General features: G+C 34.5%; 1 protein-coding gene and 1 long non-coding RNA gene across 2 annotated transcripts in view; both read left to right on the top strand.

Moving 5' to 3' along the window:
• LOC148300975 (ATP-binding cassette sub-family G member 4) overlaps positions 1-21,328 on the top strand; it is a 53,321-nt gene extending 31,993 nt beyond the window's left edge. Inside the window, exons 3-13 of the mRNA XM_088273988.1 lie at positions 7,639-7,756; positions 9,938-10,127; positions 11,380-11,704; positions 12,607-12,748; positions 13,684-13,892; positions 15,077-15,240; positions 16,188-16,356; positions 16,439-16,539; positions 17,168-17,323; positions 17,493-17,678; positions 18,175-21,328. Coding sequence (XP_088130114.1) covers positions 7,639-7,756; positions 9,938-10,127; positions 11,380-11,704; positions 12,607-12,748; positions 13,684-13,892; positions 15,077-15,240; positions 16,188-16,356; positions 16,439-16,539; positions 17,168-17,323; positions 17,493-17,678; positions 18,175-18,333 — 1,919 coding nt within the window. The 3' untranslated portion in view covers positions 18,334-21,328. The remainder of the gene's footprint in view (positions 1-7,638; positions 7,757-9,937; positions 10,128-11,379; positions 11,705-12,606; positions 12,749-13,683; positions 13,893-15,076; positions 15,241-16,187; positions 16,357-16,438; positions 16,540-17,167; positions 17,324-17,492; positions 17,679-18,174) is intronic.
• Positions 1-21,689, top strand: part of LOC148300972 (uncharacterized) — a 206,437-nt gene that overhangs the window by 119,261 nt on the left and 65,487 nt on the right. The window lies entirely within an intron of this gene.

Below are 21,689 nucleotides of genomic sequence, written 5' to 3'. Positions count from 1 at the left end.
ATCATAAATCTCATGACGCTTTGTGTTTAAGTTCACGGGAGCAATCTACGTTTGGTTTGAAAATATTTTATTGAACAGAGTCCCTTTTATTAGAAATATTCAAGATCCTAACCGGATTATTTTACATTCTGTAAGACGCCTGAAAACGTGATTTTCAATTTTTATGCAACTTACAATTCGATCAGATTATTTTATTTACCACATTTTTGAGTGTGCCCAAATCCTCGTTTTGTGGTGGGTTGTCCAACCAGATTTGTGAACAAGGATTTGGACACACTCAAAATTGTTGTGATCATATTAATTTTTCTGACTGAATGCAGATTGGGAGGATGATATTTTTACTAGATTATATCTCCTTGTGTATTGGCCTCTTGATCCCAAATTCATATTTATTGCAATAGGTTCCTTTAATAGAGATTTCACCGTATTTATACAGCACATAAAGGTCCCTATATCTTCCCGAAAAATCAGATCAAATACTTTTAGAATAAACGTTATGTATTTACAAAATTTTGAGTATGTCCTAACACTAGTATTTGGACACACTCAAAATGTTGTAAATAAAATAACTGGTCAAATTATAAGCTATGTAAAAAAATTGAAAATCATGTTTTCAGGCGGGTCTCAAGTATGTGAATTTAATAAAAAATTCAGACCTTACATACAAATAGAAAGAGTTTATATACATCTTAACTAACTAACTAACCATCACGGCGCTAGGCAGAGAGAATAGAACGCCAAACCACTCTGTCTTTGCAAACAATCTTCGCCTCTCCCACGTTAATGCATCTCCTCATAGATACTCCTCATACTCTAAGAAAGAGTCTATGCTTAATAAAAGTTTTCCCTATTCCAACGTAGATGGCAGTTGTGAACTCACGAGTTTGATCAATACACGTATATCTAGATGTTTCAAAAATTGAGTAGTGTGTTTGTCAATCATTGTGGGTAGAATTGGTGAATGTTACACATGCGTAAAGTGATCACTTAGCTAAGCCTATAACAGTCATAAGCCCTGTAAATGCCCAGAGTTGCATGTTCTTCTTCATCTATGTTGAGATGTCAAAAATGTTAGTATCTATTTATTTTCGCCATATAAAATTTAACCAATAAATCCTGGTACGGTTCATTGGCTTGACGGCCATTTAGAATCAGGTCACTCGGTAAATGTCAAAGGTTGGCACTGATAATATCGACTCATTATCAGTGACTGTTTTCTTTTTGTCTTTGTTATAAAGTAAACATAGCCGTGTCACGCTTTATTCACATGATATACACGTATATCACCAAGGGTTGCCAACGCGGAAAAAAATTGACAGGGCTTATCAAAATTGTTAATTTCAACATGTTAGATTGTGTTACGAACTTTTAAAAAATGTCCTTAATTATGAAAAGTATGTGAATATAATCCAGGATTTGGACCTCACATACAAATGAAAGTGTTTCTGCTTAACCACCCTACCTCCGGGTTATTTTCAGGCATATTTTTTATAAACAAGTAAAAAAATCACAACATTTGCTCTCACAAAATATTGTCAGGTATGAAGCCTGACAAAAATTTGTCAGGGTATGCGGTACGCATTAAATATTTTTGGAACAGATATCTTTTCTCGTGCGCGTAGGTCATTCAGGTTAGCGCGGAATGGTGAAGAAAAACCGCGCGTATCACGTACGTTCGTATGTGTAGGGTGGTTAATAAAAACCTTGTCTCATCCCACCATAGATGGCTCTTGTGTAGTCTATTGAATTCAATATATCTAGAAATTCCGAGAATCTGAATAGTGTGGTTGTCAATCATGGGTAGAATTGGTAAATGTTACATGTGTATAAAGCGATTACTTAAACCAGCCTATGACGCTTGTAAGGCTTGTAAATCCCCAGACTTCCGTAAAAAAATCATAATATAAAGAGACCTGTATTTTCAGGAGATACAAATAACTATGTACTGCATTTAACCATTTTAGCGCTATACATTTTTGATAGAACTATCTAGAAGCACTATGGCGTTCTTACTTCCATTTTTGTAGATAGTTTGATGGTCCACCTTTTATAACACATGATAACATTTCATAACAGTATAGCATCTGACCTACAGTATAGATATTTGTGAATTACAGGAATAATTTCTAACACTTTTAAAAAACACACACACGCAATCACGCATGCTCTTCTGAGTTGACTTATTTATTGACATATAGTGAAGCGCGGGTTATGAACACATCCCTTAATTAAAAAATTGTGTCCTTTTGTTTAAACCATAATACACGCCCGAGGCACAAAGCATTGGTCGTATCAAAGGAGCGTTATCTTTATCCTCAATTATGTAGAGACATGGTGATCAGTCCGGAATCCATTCTCATTTTTCCTCATTGGAAAATTAATTTTGGTTATCAGTTTTATAAAATGAATTAAATTTCTAACCTCAAGTTCCGCATATATTAAAAAAGTGATGGCATTAAGCCAGTACATGTATGCTTCTTTTTTCTTCTGACCCTTGTCCGCACTCAAAGGTGCATTGGATTGGTAACATGATTGTCAATTACATGAAAGTAAGTCTTCTGCTCCAAATACAAAATACAATTTAACACATTGTTTGCGGAAAACGCTTAAAAGTGTCTTTTTCATATTGTTGGTAGAGAGTGGGAGACGCTTATAAGCATTCTATTTGCTTACTTACTTTAGGTAGAGCGCTATAGACGCCTAAAAATGTTGTACAGATCAGAATTGGGTTTGCGATTATATATGATTAGTATACTGAGGGTCAGGCGGCAGACTGTTCGAGTATAATTTTTGTTATTATATTTTTTTTTAAAGAGAAATGTTTTTGTTTATATTATTTACACAAATATTTCAATTTTATACTATTTCTGTGAGCCTAAGCGGCTCATTATTAGAAATAGGTATCAAATTGTGGTAGAGTGGGTTCGAACTGAGAAACTCTGACTTAAGAGTCCGCGATACTAACCACGGGACCGCAACCCGACATTAGGGCCATGGTTGATGAAAAAACCACCCGACAACAACGTGTTTAAAAGAAAAAAACACGTTTTTCTTATCAGTGGAATGATGAAAAACTCACAAAGATGTATTTTAAGTATGTCGATTACTATTACTATATTAGTCAGCTGTCATCAACCACATTCAAACAATAGTTTGGTGTTGGTATTATCAGGCCAAACAAAACAAAGAAAATAATCAAAATATTCATAAACCGAGCATTGCATTCAACCAAGATAGTGAAACAACATCACGCCTTGTATTTATGTTGGCCCAATCAGGAAATGAATCTGAAGCCTGAAGTTTGCATTAAAAATATGCTAATCACAACACTATGGAGGTGGACAATTCGGCACGTTCAATGGATAATGTCAGATCTGCAAAATCTCTGCATGAAGAATGATTTTATGTTTTTCGTTCCTTCTTTTCATAAAATAGTAAATGATGAATATTCTCCCAGGCGGATGTGCAGTAAAACGTTGTATGATAGATGTTAGGATGGTGATAAAAGGAAAGAATGCAAGGCTGAGATAAGCATTATCCATAACATTAAGAAAGGTGTGTTGAGATGGTTTGGCTATATGAATCGAATGAGTGAAGGAAGAATAGTGAAACAAATTTATAAGCCGAATACAGTTGGCAATAGAAGCAGAGGAAGACGGAGGAAATCTTGGTATGATAAAGTATTAAAAGTATATTAAAAGTGGTCAGGTCAGGAGTCAGAATAATCAGCGGGTATGTATGAGGAGATGCTTGAATGTGGAAGAGGCGAAGATTGTTGGCAAAGACAGATTTGTGTGGCGTTTTATTCTCTCTGCCTACCCTTGCATGAAAGCGATGTGATGATTAGTTAGTTAGTTAGTTAGTATGAATAACGGAAATTGTAAAAATAAATATTGAATGGAACGAAAGGTTATAAATGCGTATACGAGCTAGTTTTGTGTTGTTTTCTGGAAATCCAGAATGGATAAATGTATTTTATATTGTTTTTTGTTTTACGGAACAAGTAAAGTTCGTAAGCCAAGGTTCTACTGCTTATTCTGCTAAAACTTATGCTGCGTTTTGCATCTCGATTATACAACTCTTTATACACACTTTATTTAATTCAGTTGTTACACGATACATGGCATGTTATTTTAGCAATACATTATTTATCAATTGCCACCTGTACCACAAGTTTGTGCAACATTGTATCAGCCATTGTTGCATTTTTAACACCAAAAAAACATTACCAGAATGTCATTTGATTACTTAAAGAAAATAACATAATTTATTAATTTTTAAATCAAACACAGATTTTTTGAGTCTACTAAGTTGTATTTTATTAAAAAACACATCAATATTAATATTGTGACAATTGTTTCGCCTAGTTATGGCATTTTCAAACGAAACGACATTCGTAACTAGGTGAAATAACTAGGTGTCACAATATTAATTTTGATGTATTTTTTAATAAAATACAACTTAGTAGACTCAAAAAATCTAAAAGAGTTCTACAAATTAACCGCCAAATCAATAAATAAAATAACATTAAATGGCATTACAATATATTTTTTTGATTTTTTACAAATAAAAACTATTACATGGGCATATTGTGATATGGTGTCATACACATAGTAACTACGTGCTATTAAGATAAAACATGCGTCATCTAATCTGCATGCACTCAATGACACTCACATTTTACAAGAAATCTTTTGCTTTGTTGACCATTTCACTGTGTCAGGATGTTTTGCATTTCTATATAAGATAATTAATTTGGTGAAACCGTCCCATAGGTTTTTTTAAAAGAAAAAAGGTCCCGAAACTCACTTCATGTCAAGCTTTTTATAAAAAATATATATATTAAAATAACTAACTAACTAACTAACTAACCATCACGCCGCTTCCCCGCAGGGGTAGGGAGAGAGAATAGAGCGCCACACCACTCTGTCCTTGCAAACATTCTTCGCCTCTTCCACGTTCATGCATCTCCTCATACATACCCGCCGATTGTTACGACTCCTAACCTGACCACTTTCAAGTATTTGGCATACCTGATCGTGCCACGTTTTTCTCGGTCTTCCTCTGCTTCTTTTCCCGCTAACATTCGCCTCATAAATTTGTTTTACCGTTCTTTCCTCACTCATTCGTTCTACATGTCCAAACCATCTCAACACACCTTTCTTAATTTTATTGATAATGCTTATCTCAGCTTTGCATTCCTTCCTTATTTCACTATTCGCACATCTATCATACATCGTTTTGTTACACATTCTTCTGAGAGATCGCATTTCGACTGCATTTAGTCTACTTTCAAATTTCAAGTCTACTTTTAAATATTCATTAAAACACTATGTTTTAGTTTCGTCTAATTTGAAAATTAAAAAAATATATATCTGTTTAAAAAGGTGCCGGAACGCTGTTACGTAACATGAAAAAAAAAGCCCTGGGCTTACTCAGTAAATAATTTTTCATCATTAATATTGATAATAATATTTTTGAATAATTTGTAGAATGTTCTTTTGCATTTTAAAATGCTACTTCAAGGGCACATTAATTCAATTGCAAAATATTAAATCTGCGATTCAATTAAGTGAAAATGATTTTGTGAACAATGTATTTTGTACTGACTTTAAGCGGAAGAGCATTCCACGCCACCGGGCCCGCTACAGCAAAGACATACTCCCAAATTTATTGTACCGATTGTTCCCAGCCAGAAAACAAACATTTGATTTGAATGACCAACTGATTTTTAACACTCATATATAAATAGATGGTTAAAATTATTATTTTTTGACAACTCATCAAAGATGAAGAAGAATATGGAAGTCTGGGCATTTACGGGGCTTACGACCGTCATAGGCTGGTTTAAGTGATCACTTTACACACATGTAACATTCACCAATTCTACCCATTATTGACAACCACACTACTCAAATTCTTGGAAGTTCTATATATATGAACCAATTTAGAAACCTTGTTCATGAATCACTAGAACTTCACTAGAGACATCTATTGGTGAGATGTAAAGAAGCTTTTTTTTTTATGTTACACGTGTGTAAAGTGATCACTTAAACCAGCCTATGACGGTCCTAAGCCCCGTAAATGCCCAGACTTCCATATTCTTCTTCATCTTTGATGAGATGTCAAAAAATAATATGAAAATAACTCCTGTAATTGGAGATAATCCAGATTTTGTGAACAAGTATTTGGACACACTCAAAATGTTGTTAAAATTATTTGTTATTTTTTTGTTCAATTGATATTTGAAATTCAAATCCAGTTTTTTTTCTCACGGAAAGCATAATTTGTGTAAAATACTTTTTTTTATACAACGTTAGTTAAAAGGAAAATACTAAAAATATTAGCTTTTTACTGCTTTACAGAAAATCACCATGTATATTTTATTATTAATTTGGTGGTAATTTATTTATACATATGTTTGTATAATATTATACACAGACGTCAAATTGACAAACATCAATGACAATGTTGCTTTTCTTCTTTTTGTCATATATATTTTACTTTTTCTTTATATAGCTATTCTTCATCCGAGAAGAATTTTACTTGCAAAACTTTTAATTTATCCTACAACCTTATCATTTCCATTATAGGGAGAAGAGAACAAGAGAAGTGTGAATCAGCTAAAAATACCTTGCTCTTTAATTTAAGAACTGTAATTTTTGCCTGGATTTTATGTATTCCTGTCACTTAACTGAGAGCCTTAATTAATGTACCAAAAATCATTTTATATTTTTATTTGAGGAAAAAAGCTAACTAGATTTTTTTTTCAACTATAGATATTACAATGCATATACCCTTTCAGGCAATTTTAAATGTTTTAAAATATATCTTTAAACATATTTTATGAAATTATTTGGTATATGTGTGCATTAGTCTATCACCTTTAATTGCTTAAAATACTAAATTAGATTTTAATATTAGTTTATGATAAATACTGGATTTTTAAGAGCTGTTCTTTCATACACATTGCAATTTAGTTTATTTCAATATTATGGTCCAATATAAGCGGTTCTTATAGAATACAATAGAATTTTAAAGGTTAGAATATCCCATGATTATGGCTATTTTGATTCAAGAGATTATCTTCTGAGAACTCATCGCTCATTCTATTATCTTTTAATTGACATGTACCTTTTCGAATTCCATTATCTGCTAGTATTATTATTAATATAAATCAAAATACGATTTATGATTCTACTGAACTAGTTAATTTTGAGGTCGTTTTGCCTTGGATGACCAAACTGTATCCAGAAAAACATGTTACTTAAACATATTTAAATATAAATTTGATATAAAGATGTATATGGCCCATTCAAAACATATTTACAATATCCTCAGTTTGTGCGCTATGGAATTAAAAGGGTTATACATTTTTATGTTAACACATTTCAGACGGGTATTTTTTACGCCTGCGGACCGCTAGTAACGGGATTTGATAATTATGTACATATAATTAAGACCTTAACAAAGGGAATGGTATGGAACATTCATAAAAAATTATCGGGTAATTCCTTCTTTTCTGACTTTGAAATGAGGCCGGTGCAGAAGGTATAAATACCTTTCCCGTCCGAAGTGTGTTAATAATAACATATTCTCTTATTACATTGAATTACAATAGTTTTCTGAAATTCCCAGATGTGAAGCAGATCCTGATGAGCGTGTCGGGGCGACTTCGCTCGGGAGAGCTGACTGCCATCATGGGACCCTCTGGCGCTGGAAAGTCCACCCTCCTCAACATTCTCACAGGATACAAGTGAGTGTTATAAAATATTGTCACCCTAATCATCAACATTTTCAAACAACCAGATTGTGTTTAACAAATATTCAAAATACATACATAAATATTCTGTAAATAAGTGAACATTTGACAGGCCTCCCCTGTATAGTGGTTGGCACATTTGACTACTGCGCTATAGGTCCCGTATTGTATCCTTGGTGGTCAAAATAAAGTTGTTTTTTTACTCCAATATTTATTTAATATAACCCTAGAAACTGGTACCTGAAACCGTGACCAATCTCTTTGGCTTCATATAATTAACGATCGAGACAACTTACACTCATGCGAAATGATACACCGCCTTATGCACTACTGGAAGAAGAAGATGATTGTTTTAAAAAACACATGCAAAAATGTATTTTTAAATTTTACCATAATTCTACAAGGATATTGATTTGTTTCAATATTTTGCGAGATAATGAAAATAATAACTTATTATATTAACCGCCCTATACATACGAACGTACGTGATACGCATCTTTTTTTCGGCACCATTGCGCTAACCCCTGTGTCAAAAATAGTTAGTGCGAGACAGAGAGAGGGAACACGTTAACGAAAAAGTACATCAGTTCCATCCTAAAAGCACCTATTATGGCAAAAAAAATCTATTTTCTTAATTCTGTAGAAAAAAATAATTTTTTTCAACAAAATTAACTCAGAAAATAACCCCACTTTGGGAATAAACACACTTTTATATGAATTATTTTAGAAGTATAATGAAAATACGTCAGTTGTAAGGGTGCATGTTTTTGCCATTTCAAACCTTAAAAATGAATCAATTATAAAAATAGAAAAAAGTCTTTAAGTGTGTTCTACCATGTGACTTCCAGTATGCTGCTTCAAACATAAGTTTATAGGTGAGGTAGCTCAATGTTTAGTATGTGTAATTATTTTATGGACATTAGTATATCTGTTATCCGTGGAGATAATTACATAGTGACTAGTGCGGGTAAAGGTTTCCTGCAGTCGGTTGGAATCTACCCACAGTACACAGAACATGCCGAGTATTATTATACTAGCACGTATCTGCTTGTATCATTATTTCTGTATCTGATTCCCGGTCAAAGTACATTATGCCATACGACGACGTTTCATCAACTTGTCATTGATACTGGCTGATTAAAAAAAAAATATGAATATGTATATAAATTATACAATATGAAATTTTAATATTTATAAAAACCATTTAATATATTTTGTATATGTCAGGGTAACTAGATATTGTCTACATTCAGGCAAATGTCACAAAGTTACAAACGTAATGGTGACTTTTTTCAGCCCATGTTACAAAAAAATGTTGTACTTTATACGTTTTTTTTCATATCCAATAAGCTTTTACTCTTTTTTATAAACAAATTTTTATTTTTTTAGCTAAAATGATAGGGTGTTTTGTGCTATGGGGAAATAAAAGTCGCCAATGCCTTTTTTTTAAATTATTAGTTTTTTTTAAAGATAAATATATGTGTTCTTATTATACACACAAATATTTCAATTTCATACTATTTTGTAGACTTTAGCGGCCTGTTATTAAATTAGGTGTTAAGTTGTGGTAGAGTGAATTCAAATGCTGGCACTCTGACTTAAGTCTGCGACACTAACCACGGGACCGCACCTTATGGCTGATGATTTTTTTTAAATGGAAAGGATAATATTAACCTGTAAAATATGGCCCTGTGTGGCGAGATGAAACTTTACCAGGAAGAATATGGTTGTCCCATACAGCGATTACTTTATCAGAAAGAGTGTAAAGTCTTTTTTTAACTTATTTATTTTTTTACAAAAATGTTAATATTAGTATATAAACACTCACTGAGATTTTTATGTCTACCGGTTTCGAGACGTACCCCTCTCTTCATCAGGACAATTACTACCACAGCATGCAAACAATACCACCCTTCACCACCATAGCACCATTTACACACTTAAAGTTACACAAAATGTTTAACACATGCGAATTTTGGTCGACCCGAAGACCAACATGCACTTAAGTTTTCAGCACAGACATGCGTTACGAGCCGAGGTTAAAAATCTCGGTGAGTGACTAATATTATTAACATTTTTGTAAAAAAAAAAATAAGTAAAAATCACTAACCACAAAGTGAATGCTTTAAATATTAATAGTATTGAGAATATTATATCTTTTTTTAAATTTGCCAGGACTATGGGCATCGAGGGAAGCATCACCATGAACGGGCTGGAGAGGAACCTGTCTCAGTTCCGCAAGCTGTCGTGCTACATCATGCAGGACAACCAGCTGCACGCCAACCTCACGGTGGAGGAGGCCATGGCAGTCGCCACCAGTCTCAAGCTGCCCTCCACCCTCTCCAAGGAGGAGAAGAGTGAAGCTGTAAGTTATTCCATATTCACCTTCCTTCAACCGTGCCTTGTCTCTGCGTCATGACAGATTGCAAAGTTATATAATGCGAAGAATAATCATAGAATAATAATTATGTATTACTCAATTTTGGGTGCTTTGCCAAAAAAATCAAAGAATTATCATTTCTTCAAATTGATACGGAGAGAGCATTCATATTGCATTATGTGGAAAATTTGCCTGTTTGTTCCCGATAATGTAGTTTGTCAACGACTCACAGATTGCTTCATGTGGCTCTGACTGGGACCAACCTGCAACTGGTCCGCACTGATGCCCGTTGGAAGGGCTATTAGTATCCTGAGTCAGATCTCTACTGATATCTATAACTTATATGCAACAGAGTTATGGTTCAGAAATCATGTAATGATTTTACTCAGCTGAGCATTTCAAAAATATTAAAAAAATAAAATAAAAAAACATTTTCATTTATTGTTTCAGCAGTCATATTCCGGTAATATCTATACATTTTTAATGTAAGATATTACCGGTGCATTGATGCATTCCGCATCATTTTCAGTGTTTAAATGCATTGAAACACGTGTTAATGCAGAATGCATTGAAACACGTGTTAGTGCGGAATGCATTGAAACACGTGTTAATAGATTTTAAGAAATAGTGGTATTTACTTAGTAAAACTAAAACAAAATTGTTATAATTCTATTTGTAAATCCCTCGAGAGCCATTCAACAATTCACAGTCAGAAAACATAAAATATTTACGCTATACTCAAACCTATTTTTAATTTCAACTACAACAACACGACTACTCTTTTTTGATAACATATAGAGGTATGTTTTATTTGTTTATTTTATTCCTTTTTTATGTTGTCTCTCTTCTGTTTTATTTTGGTATGTAATATGTGTTATGACTTTCTATGGCTAGAAGTGCAAAATTGCTAAATCCGCAGGTTTCTCTATAATACCAGCTTTGTACTCTTAAACTGAAATTATGGTCAAATTATTTTTATCGTAATTTTTTCACTGTTTAATGTATGTGTTGTATGGTAAGGTTGTGGAAGATCATTAATATCATTAAAAGATTACTAGTTCTTTGACTTTGGCTTACTCTATATATTAGTTATTAAGTGAGTAGCCGCTTCCTAGGAGAGACTAATCTAGAACGCCCCTTGCCAGACTATGCTACCACTCCAGACTGTGTCACCAACATACCCACATTCCTTACAGTATCAAATATATGTTGTAAGTAAATTCTGTTTGGTTATTAGACCCAAGAGATCCTGGAGACGCTGGGCCTGGCCGACCACCGCAAGACCATGACGTCCAACCTGTCGGGCGGGCAGAAGAAGCGCCTGTCCATCGCGCTGGAGCTGGTGAACAACCCGCCCATCATGTTCTTCGACGAGCCCACCTCGGGGCTGGACTCCTCCTCCTGCTTCCAGTGCATCTCGCTGCTGAAGACCCTCGCGCGCGGCGGGCGCACCATCGTGTGCACCATCCACCAGCCCTCCGCGCGCCTCTTCGAGATGTTCGACCACCTCTACACGCTGGCCGAGGGACAGTGCGTCTACCAGGGGAGCACCGAACGCTTAGGTAAATGGGATCGGGCAAGTCAGAGTGGTCAGGCGCTATATTCATCTACACTAGGTCATCTGCAACTGCCGGAAATTTTTCTTCCCACTATTATTTATATTTCTCTCCCATATACTCACATTACTTGAATTTCACCTCATCTTTGTAAATTTAATGATTGAGTTAAAACCACATCTCTCATTGTTGGTCATATAGAAAAATTCCTACTATTAACTGATTGTATTACAGATACACCTATCCGTATGCCAATCTTTGATTCAAATGAACAATGAAATGGTATTTCATTGTTCGTTTGAATGCTTAAACTTCAGAAATACATTTTCTTTCCCTTGAATCCTCAAATGGCTCTTCATATTGTTTGTAAACTTCAAGTGTCTTTATCTCGGGATGTAATTAGCTTTGTGGCATCACGGTTGTCAAACTGATCTAGAAATTCATATGAACACACTAAAGATAGGTGTTTTTACGGCCTGCGGACCGCTGACAACGAGAATTGACAATTATGTACATATAGTTAAGACCTTAACAAAGTGATTGGTACATAATATTCATATAAAATATATTTACATTAAATATGTAATTCCTTCATTCCTGACTATGAAATTAAGCCGGCGCAGAAAGTAAAAAGACCCTACCTGTTCTTAAGCATTAATTGACCTAACGGGTAGAAATACCTTTCCCGTCCTTAGTGTATTAATAGAAGTGCATTTTCAAGTTTTTGACAATTCATAAAGTGAGTATTTATTTACCGTAACAGCAATTAATTTCCCTTTCCCAATAACAAACAAATACTTAGTTCACAAATTATAATAGTTACGATCAGTATGCATATTGATCTAAAGTGACATTCTATATTTCATTTGGCGATTATTCTTTATAAGCGAGGATGTTTGTTATTTCAGTGGATTGGCTGGGGAGTCTCGGTCTACAGTGCCCGGCGTACCACAACCCGGCCTCCTTTATCATTGAGGTCTCCTGCGGAGAATATGGCGAAAACACTTCCAAACTTGTCAACGCCATCTCCAATGGAAAGCACGATATAAGGTACATATTACACTCCTTACCCGATAAACAAATTATCTGCCCCAATCGGGTTTTCTCAAGAATTTTCCTTATTTATTATAACTGTTGCTAACCGTTATCTGCACTCAACGGTGCATAGGGTTGTTTTTTAAGTTTTGTACTGACATTTCTTGGTGGAACTGCATTTTATATAAAAAAAAAAAATAACCGTATAGTTTTTTCCACATTTATTTTTTTTGACCAGTGACCGGGTTTTGTCGTTACCAACACCGGCTTGATGATGTCGGTGACGATTAAACTCGTCAAATAAAAATGTGGTAAAAACTATACACATAGTTGTTATTTTATTATATATGGTACAGTAATTATTGTTTACAGTACACAACTTAAATTCATTACATCAGAAAAAAATACATAAAATTGTTTCGCTTTGTTATGGTATTGTCAAACTAATTTTAAAATGCCGTAACAAGGCAAAACAAATGTCACAAATTTCATTTTTATGTGTTTTAACAATAAAATACAATTTAGTAGACTCTAATAATCAGTGTTTGATTTTAATATTCAATTATTGTCCGCCTCCGTAGTGTAATGGTCAGCATGCTCGGCTACCATTCCCGGTCCCGGGTTCGATTCCCAGGGGAGGGTCAAATAAATATAGGTGATTTTTTCACTCTAATATTTATTCAATATTACCCTGGACTGGTACCTGAAGCGGAGGGCTGATCACCTTTCCTTCATGTGTTAACGATCAAGATAACACTGCATTTATACGATGCAGTGTCCTATGCACCATTGGGGTGCGGATAAGGGTTTGAATGAATTATTGTTTTATTCTTATAACTAACATTCTAGTTAAGTTAGTTTAAATCAGCATTTAATTTCTGTGCTCCTCTCGTGTTTGGCACGCAGATTGTGACCGTGCGGAACTCTAATCATTCCTTATTTCATTTCAGGAAAGGCAAAAACTTCCCCCAGCTGAAGTACCTGGAGCGCAACAAGAAGAACGCTGCGGACAACGCTCTCAACCCGCAGACCAACGGGCTCGCCAAGAACAAGATGTCTCTCATGCCCCTGGACAAGTTCAGCAGCGAGGACCAGAGCTCCGTGCCCGCCAACAACGTGCTCGCCTACGCCGCCAACGATATAGCCAAAGGAAACAATGGTGCGCCCAACTTCTTCTTCTTCATCTTGTTGGAGGCCTTGTGGCCTGTTTTTAAGAGGGATTAACCTCCTGCGATGTCGATTCCCAGCTATTGACCCATCTCTTTAGTGGTTTGCCCGGGAGTCGTCTACCATGGGGTTGGACGTGCAGTGCGATGTGGGGGAGTCTGGATGGTTCCATTCTCCTCACACGCGCATACCATTGTCTCCTTCGTTGCCTTCCCCACCTAACAACATCTTCGATCTCGCATATTTCCCTGATCCTGGCATTTCTTACTCTATCTCGAAGACTCTTGCCTGATATGCTTCTTAGAGTCTTCATTTCTGACACTCTAAGCGCGTTTTTTGTGGCAACGGTGTCCGCTATACTTTCGATTCCATACGTCATGCGCCCAACTTGTTTATTGCAAATTATATTTTTTAATTTTCTCGGAAATATAATAAAAAAATGGGATTAATAAGAATTCTTTTGAATTTATTTTCACCTATTAGGAGACTGAAATATCAGTCCACCAGTAATTTATATATGTATTTCTAATTTTACCTCTTGATTATTTACAATATTTTTATATATTTGATTGCATTTGAACACTGGGGTTCATGAAACTCGATATATTAGGTGACTCAACAGAGACCAATCATATTTTTATATATGAAAGCAATATAAAGGTCTCGATATTCACAGAGCCCCTAAAATATGACTCCAGGGAGCTCATTCAGTGTTTGAGCCGATCAAATTAATAAATAAAAATATTGTTACGAACTCTAGGTCTCAAAAAGGTTTTTTTTTAAAAAAACAGAGATAACTTACGAAATACAAATTTAAGATATTTTGTATATTAAAAGCATGGTTAACTTTATGAATAACATTCCTTATCATTCATCGTAAACTTTTTGAGTGATATTACACAAGGTAAATGAAATTGAAAATGAGAGTGTTACAAATTCCAGGAGTTAAACTTCTGAAAAATTGTGAATTATTGGAGTTTTATATTATTTGGAGAAATAAAATAACTTTGTTTTTTGATCCACTCACTTTTATTATTAAATACCAACTATTCATTCAATTATAATTATTATATTCATTAAAAAAAATACATTTTATTAAAAACCTTATTAACTATGTATAACTAAAAAACTATATTGAAAATACGGGAGTTTTGAATGTAGCACTTGATTTTCCAGGAACGGGTGAGACACTAACCCTGGACATGGAGAAGCCCGACAACGTGGGGGTGGCGCTGCTGGACGACGGGCTCAGTGTGTCCCCCAAGAGGTACCCCACCAGCGAACTCAAGCAGTTCTGGGTCGTTCTCAAGAGGACCCTACTCTTCAGCAGAAGAGATTGGGTAAGTCCAATGTGTGTTTTTAAAAAAAATAATATATATTAGTTGCCTTTGAAAGTTCTCCTTGCCTATTATGTACAAGGATTTAAAGCATATTCAGTCTATAAGTCTAAAACATGATAGTGAATGTGTATTCTTCTTTTTCTAACCCTTCAGCCCTCCGCTTCAGGTACCTACCGGTCCAAGGTAATATCGAATAAATATTAGTGTGAAAAAATCACTTATATTTATTTGACCTTCCCCTGAGAATCGAACCCGGGACCTCCAGAACGGTAGCCGAGCATGCTGACCATTAAACTCTACAGAGATAAACTGTATAACTTTATGGCTATATGACTATATGGAAAAAAAATAGAGAAGGAAACTATTCCTACCTACTAAGGTGGGAAAAGGAGAATAGCACCAATGACTAGGGCACTTTCATACTACGAGTATAGCTAGCTTAAATGTATTATTTATGCATGTGTGATGCTGTCTAATAATTTCACATACATACTAGGAAATGCCTGAGAATATCATTTTCATTTTTATAAAGTAACTGGTCTAAAAATAAGTTTAATAAATTTAATTTATATTTTCTTAAATAGAAAATAAATTGGAAAATAATCTCTCATTTTATAAAAAGTGCTCTGCTAAATTCATTGATTAGCCATGTATGGTCAATCAATGAAATTACAAAAATAATTAATGTAATTCATATTTCATAGAAAAACAAATTTGTGAGGTGAATGTGGTTGGTAATAGAAACAAGGCCAGGAGTCGAAAGTATCGGCGGGGGGTATGTATGAGGAGATGTATGAATAATGTGAAAAAGGCGAAGATCGTTTGCAAAGACAGATTGGTGTGGCTTTCTATTATTTCTGCCTACCCCCGCAGGAAGCGGTGTGACGATTACCTTGTTTTATTTGTGTAAAATCCAATAAGTCATTCTGGGATTTGTCCCGTTGCAGACTCTCATGTACCTGCGCCTGTTTGCTCACATCCTGGTTGGCTTCCTGATCGGAGCGCTGTACTACGACATCGGCAACGACGGAGCCAAGGTCCTCTCCAACCTCGGCTTCCTGTTCTTCAACATGCTGTTCCTCATGTACACCTCCATGACCATCACTATCCTCAGCTGTGAGTGCTTGCTATTGTTTCTGCTGCCTCGATCCGGTCACCAGCATCCTCGTATACTGACGTGTTCTTGTCTGGATTTCAGTCCCTCTGGAAATGCCCGTGTTACTAAAAGAGAACTTCAATCGGTGGTACTCGTTACGCTCGTATTATCTCGCCATCACGGTGTCAGATATACCATTCCAGGTAAGGAAGTACATTCTTTTTTACATTTTATTCAGTAAATTTACCCCATTAACCATATTCCAATATAAAATATGCCTTGTGACCAAAATATTACCTTTTATATTGGCTCCAAACCAAACATTCTCCTATTTTATGAGCCATCTTAGTGCTCCTATATTCCTATTCGCAAATCCTGTTAAAATTTGACCTTTTAACCAAAATTTCATTACAAAAAGAGATTAACCTAATCCACATCCCCCACCCTCATCTAATTACAATCATCACATGTGATGACAAATATTCTAAGTGAATGCAACCTTCTTTGTTAAATATTAAACATGTTTTTCAATGATAATTTATATCCATACGTACTTATGTAATACATATTTAATTTATTTTATCTAGTGTATTTTCTTTTCTATTAGCTGATATTAGAGATTTACGCCACTTTACACATGTTTGACCTTTATTTTATTATAGTTTGTTAACTATCAAAATGTAAGGTTATGACTTACTAATTTGAAAAAAATATAAAAAAATTATCCCTTATTATCATTTTGATAACATTGTGACCATTTATTTATCCTTGACGATATTCGATGAAGAAATACCATTTTATTCTCTCAATACATTGAGCATTGACTTCCAGGCGATATTCTGCATAATCTACGTGGTGATAGTGTACCTGCTCACCTCACAGCCGCTGGAGTGGTTCCGCTTCTCCATGTTCCTGTCGGCCTGTCTGCTCATCTCCTTCGTGGCGCAGAGCGTGGGGCTGGTGGTCGGCGCCGCCATGAACGTTCAGGTATTCTACATTCACTTACCCCCAACATTGCAACATAGTGCGGTCGATGCCCGAAACTGAGAAAGTACACCATCAGAAGCATTGACCGGCCTGTTGACTCCACACAAAGTTACGGCGCATTAAGTAAAGATTGTTCCCAGACTATGTAAAAACACTGTCTCCTTTGCAGAATGGCGTGTTCCTGGCTCCCGTGATGTCAGTTCCCTTCCTGCTGTTTTCGGGATTCTTCGTCTCCTTCGACGCCATCCCCATCTACCTGCGCTGGATCACGTACCTCTCCTACATCAGATACGGCTTCGAGGGAACTGCTCTCGCCACGTACGCTTTTGGTCGAGAGAAACTCAAGTGCTTCCAGGTGACTGCCTTTTCCGTGTCTTTGCGCTTTGACTGATTTTATGTTAAAACAGATGGCATTAAGTCTGAGTACTAAATTAGGCTACTTGTAAACTGCTACTTGCTCTATGATCTCTATTTGAACTAAATAAAATTTATTCAGCAGCTTAAAAACTCTCATATTCTTCTAAAGGAGAACATACATATAATGAATTTCCCTTTAAAAAATAAAAACAATTATGATAACGGAAAAATATAATAGTACTGACGGTTAACCCTAACACCCTTGTGGTATTGAGGACCCAGTTTACCTCTCAATGTTAAACACCAAAAAGTAATAAAAAATAAACTGATAGAACAAGGCCTTTTCTAAAATATTTCATAAAAAAAATACTTTTTATACTTAGAAATTTGTAAGATTAATTTTTAGATTATACCAAATATGTAATACTTTAAGTACTGAATATCCCCCACATTGGGATTGAAGAGTTTTGACCTAATGGAGATGTAATTTCTAGGCGTACTGTCACTTCAAGTCTCCGGAGACCACCCTGGAGGAGCTGGACATGCTGGACGCCGACTACACGCTGGACATCGCCGCGCTCTGCGTCATCTTTGTGGTCCTCCGCATCTCCGCCTTCCTCTTCCTGCGCTGGAAACTCAAGTCCACCAGATAAGAACCTTCACTCCATCTCTGGATTCAATCTGCGTGCAGCTGCAGACGGCGATCCTAGTGACTTGTAACCGAACCATTCTACCATACTCGGCGAGGATTTGAAAACTTCGGGCCAAAAACAACAAATGTCAATAGTTTGTTTTTTTTTGTCATCTTTAATTTCCTTGTCATTGACATATTGTGTTTTATTTTTTTTAAACTTTTTTTTTAGTTACATTGTTTATAAACTCGACATTTTTTTAGCTTCATTTTGCATTTTGTTTAAAAACGGTAATTTTTTGCCGGTATTGGTACGATTCAATGACACCACTGTTTGCTGTTCATTCATTTTGAAATCCTTCGGCAATTATTTTATATTTTTCTATACATTATAAAGCAAACCATTTAATCGTAAATATTTAAGAATCAAATCTATCAATTTTCTTAACATATATCCCTTTATATCCTTTAGGATAAAATAATATATCTAATAATTGTTTTTATACTTTCCCACCCCCTTGCGAGGAAATATATACTTTGTTCGGAATAAAAGGGTTAATATTTAGATTAAATATTAATGTATGTCTTAATTTAGTTAATTGGATTTGAGAGGGGACCAGGTGATTCTTTACTTTTAAATTATGTTTTGTACGATTTTGTCTTGAGATTGAATGTGAACAAAAGTTTAGCATTAGTTCCTTTTGTTGTAAGTTTTTTTTTTTTAATAAGGTAAATTATATTTAAAACATTTAATTGGTGGAGCTCCAATTTATGCAATTTATTTTATATGCCAAAATATTATGCATGGTTAAACATAGTGCTCTTTAGATGTTTAAGTACATAATACTTCTCTCTGTCAGGGATGGTTATACGTGTTATATATTTTTTAAAATGTAAAAGTATCAAAAATTAATTGCCTACATTTTTCATCAGATAGCACTGTGCATATGTGTATTTTTTGTTTAAATAAAATGTTAGAGGTTACCTTGGCAGCTACAGTTTAAGGCAAATTCATTTTACTATCAAGATAATGGTGCACCATTTTAGTAAAAAAAATGCTATTTGAAATAATTATAACTTTTTAAAAAAAACATTTTCAAAAGTACTTTTTTGCTTTTTCTGATTATTTCATTTTTAATTTTGGACTAAGTATTATGTCAAATTATCATTTTTTTTTTATTTATCGAAGGTTTTACCAATTTTTCAAATTGTGTAAAAATTCCAATTTCCACCGGATGATACTTGCTATAGAAAGGAATGACATACCATGAAACCGAAAGTTTAATTTACAAAATACATTATTTTATTTAATAAGTTTTATACTATAATATCCTTATTTGCCATCCCTGGTCTGCTATTATTATTGTGTAGTGTGTAATTGAATTTGAAGGTATCAGGATTCACTATACTACATGTTTGTTTTAGTTCAATTTAAACATACCAATGCATATTAACAAGTGATTGGAGATAGTTTTTAAAGAAATCCAAATAAATCTCATCATTTTATGAAATCGTGAACTGATAATGTAATGTCTATGTGGTCTAGTTACCCACTTTAAATTTAGAAGAGTGCGAGAAGAAATGCCTTACCCAAATTACAACCGTTGCCAAGTTTTGCCGTAATAAGCGTGGATATATTTTTCTCTGACCCACAGCTTTAGTTCATACGCTACATTACTATCAATACCGTAAGTAAATTGAGTGCCTCGTGTAAAAATATTTTTATATACACATAACGAAAAGTGACGCTTGAAATATTTTTAATTTTAAATGCCCGTCTGATTTTAGTACCAATTTAAAAATAGTGTGCCTTATAAAACAGATTGGTATTCCTTTCATTTTTTTTGTTGCTCAATATTTTAAGGCGATTGAACTGAACAAAACTTTGATATAAAATTAATGATAATTAATAGAAACTAAAACCAATATAGTCAAATTTGGTTTTGGTATTTTGAAGGATGGCCATTTTGCCATTTTCAATAAATTTTGAATCTTGCCAAATATGTTTTCAGCATTGTAATATTTTTTCAATATGAAAGTGATACGACAAACGTGGCCAAATACGAGGGAATCAGTCAATGTTACGATACATAGAAATCACTTCCATACAGAAAAATGTAGTATTCTATGTTGTGACGATTTCTATGGATTTTACCCGACTGGTTTTTATATGCTTCTATAAACTTATCTGTGAAAATTTTAAAAATGCAACTTATTTTTCATACATGGACAAAATTATCTTTGCACAAAAATATGACGAGAGCGATGCCCCCGCCAACTGTATAGATAAGTTTGTCAAATATATTAAATGAAAAATGTACCATTTCAAGATTGAAGATGTACACATCGACCCTTCCTATCACTAGCCACAAATCTACAATTTCATGGTTTTATATGTATGTTATTATAGCTTTAGTTCCAACTAAAAAAATAATAATTATATTTCAACTGATTACATTTTTTCATGGATACGAAACTTGGTGAACTCAGTACAAATGTACCCGTAAAAATATGTTTAAATGCATTTTGCGGCTTACAGTAGAATGCTTAGGAGTCAATTTGTTGCCAGTATGTACTCTCAAATCAAACATGACTTATTATGTATGTATTTAATTTAGGGAAAACAATTTTGTTCTTAATTTCAATGGGAAATTATTAACTTTGTGTTTTTATTGAGTCTTGTTTTTACATTTCTCCATATTTGTGCAAATATAACGCCAATTTTGAGTGTGGGTATCACAGGGACTAACTTCAATATGTAATGTGTACTTTAAATGGCCTTATGTACCTATGTATGTATTTAAACTTGACTGTTGTACTCGCTGAAACTTACAAGCAGGCTTTTGTGATATTGGAGTGCACGTTGACAATTATTATTACATATTGGAAAGCTACATAATATTATGCGAGAGTGATAAAGATATAGTTTTTTCTTCTACATTTTTAAGTAAGCATGCTAAGATTAAAAAATAATTACTTAAATTTCATATTGGTATTCAATAAAATATTTTTAAGAATTTTTTTTGTTTTACTTTTTTAGACCTGTTCCACTTTACTCCTAAACCATTCCACTACACTAATCTTTTTCTAACTCCTATCCGCACCCAATGGTGCATAGGGCACTGCATCGTATTGACACAGTGTTATCTTGATTGTTACTTACATGAAGGCAAGGTGGTCACTCCTGCGCTTCAGAGACCAGTCCAGGGTAATATTAAATAAATATGAGAGTATAAAATCACTAGTATTTATTTTCACCCCACCCTGGGAATCAAACCCGGGACCTCCAGCATGGCAGCTACTGTCCGCCTCCATAGTCTAATTAATGGTCAGCACGCTCGGCTACTGTTCTGGAGATCCCGGGTTTGATTCCCAGGG

The sequence above is a fragment of the Brachycentrus maculatus genome, unplaced genomic scaffold (assembly GCF_059751285.1).
Source record: "Brachycentrus maculatus isolate JH-2025_06_01 unplaced genomic scaffold, ASM5975128v1 h1tg000624l, whole genome shotgun sequence".
Classification (NCBI taxonomy): Eukaryota; Metazoa; Arthropoda; class Insecta; order Trichoptera; family Brachycentridae; genus Brachycentrus; species Brachycentrus maculatus.
The sequence above is the reverse complement of the archived record's forward strand: the minus strand, read 5'-3'. Positions and strand labels throughout refer to the sequence as shown.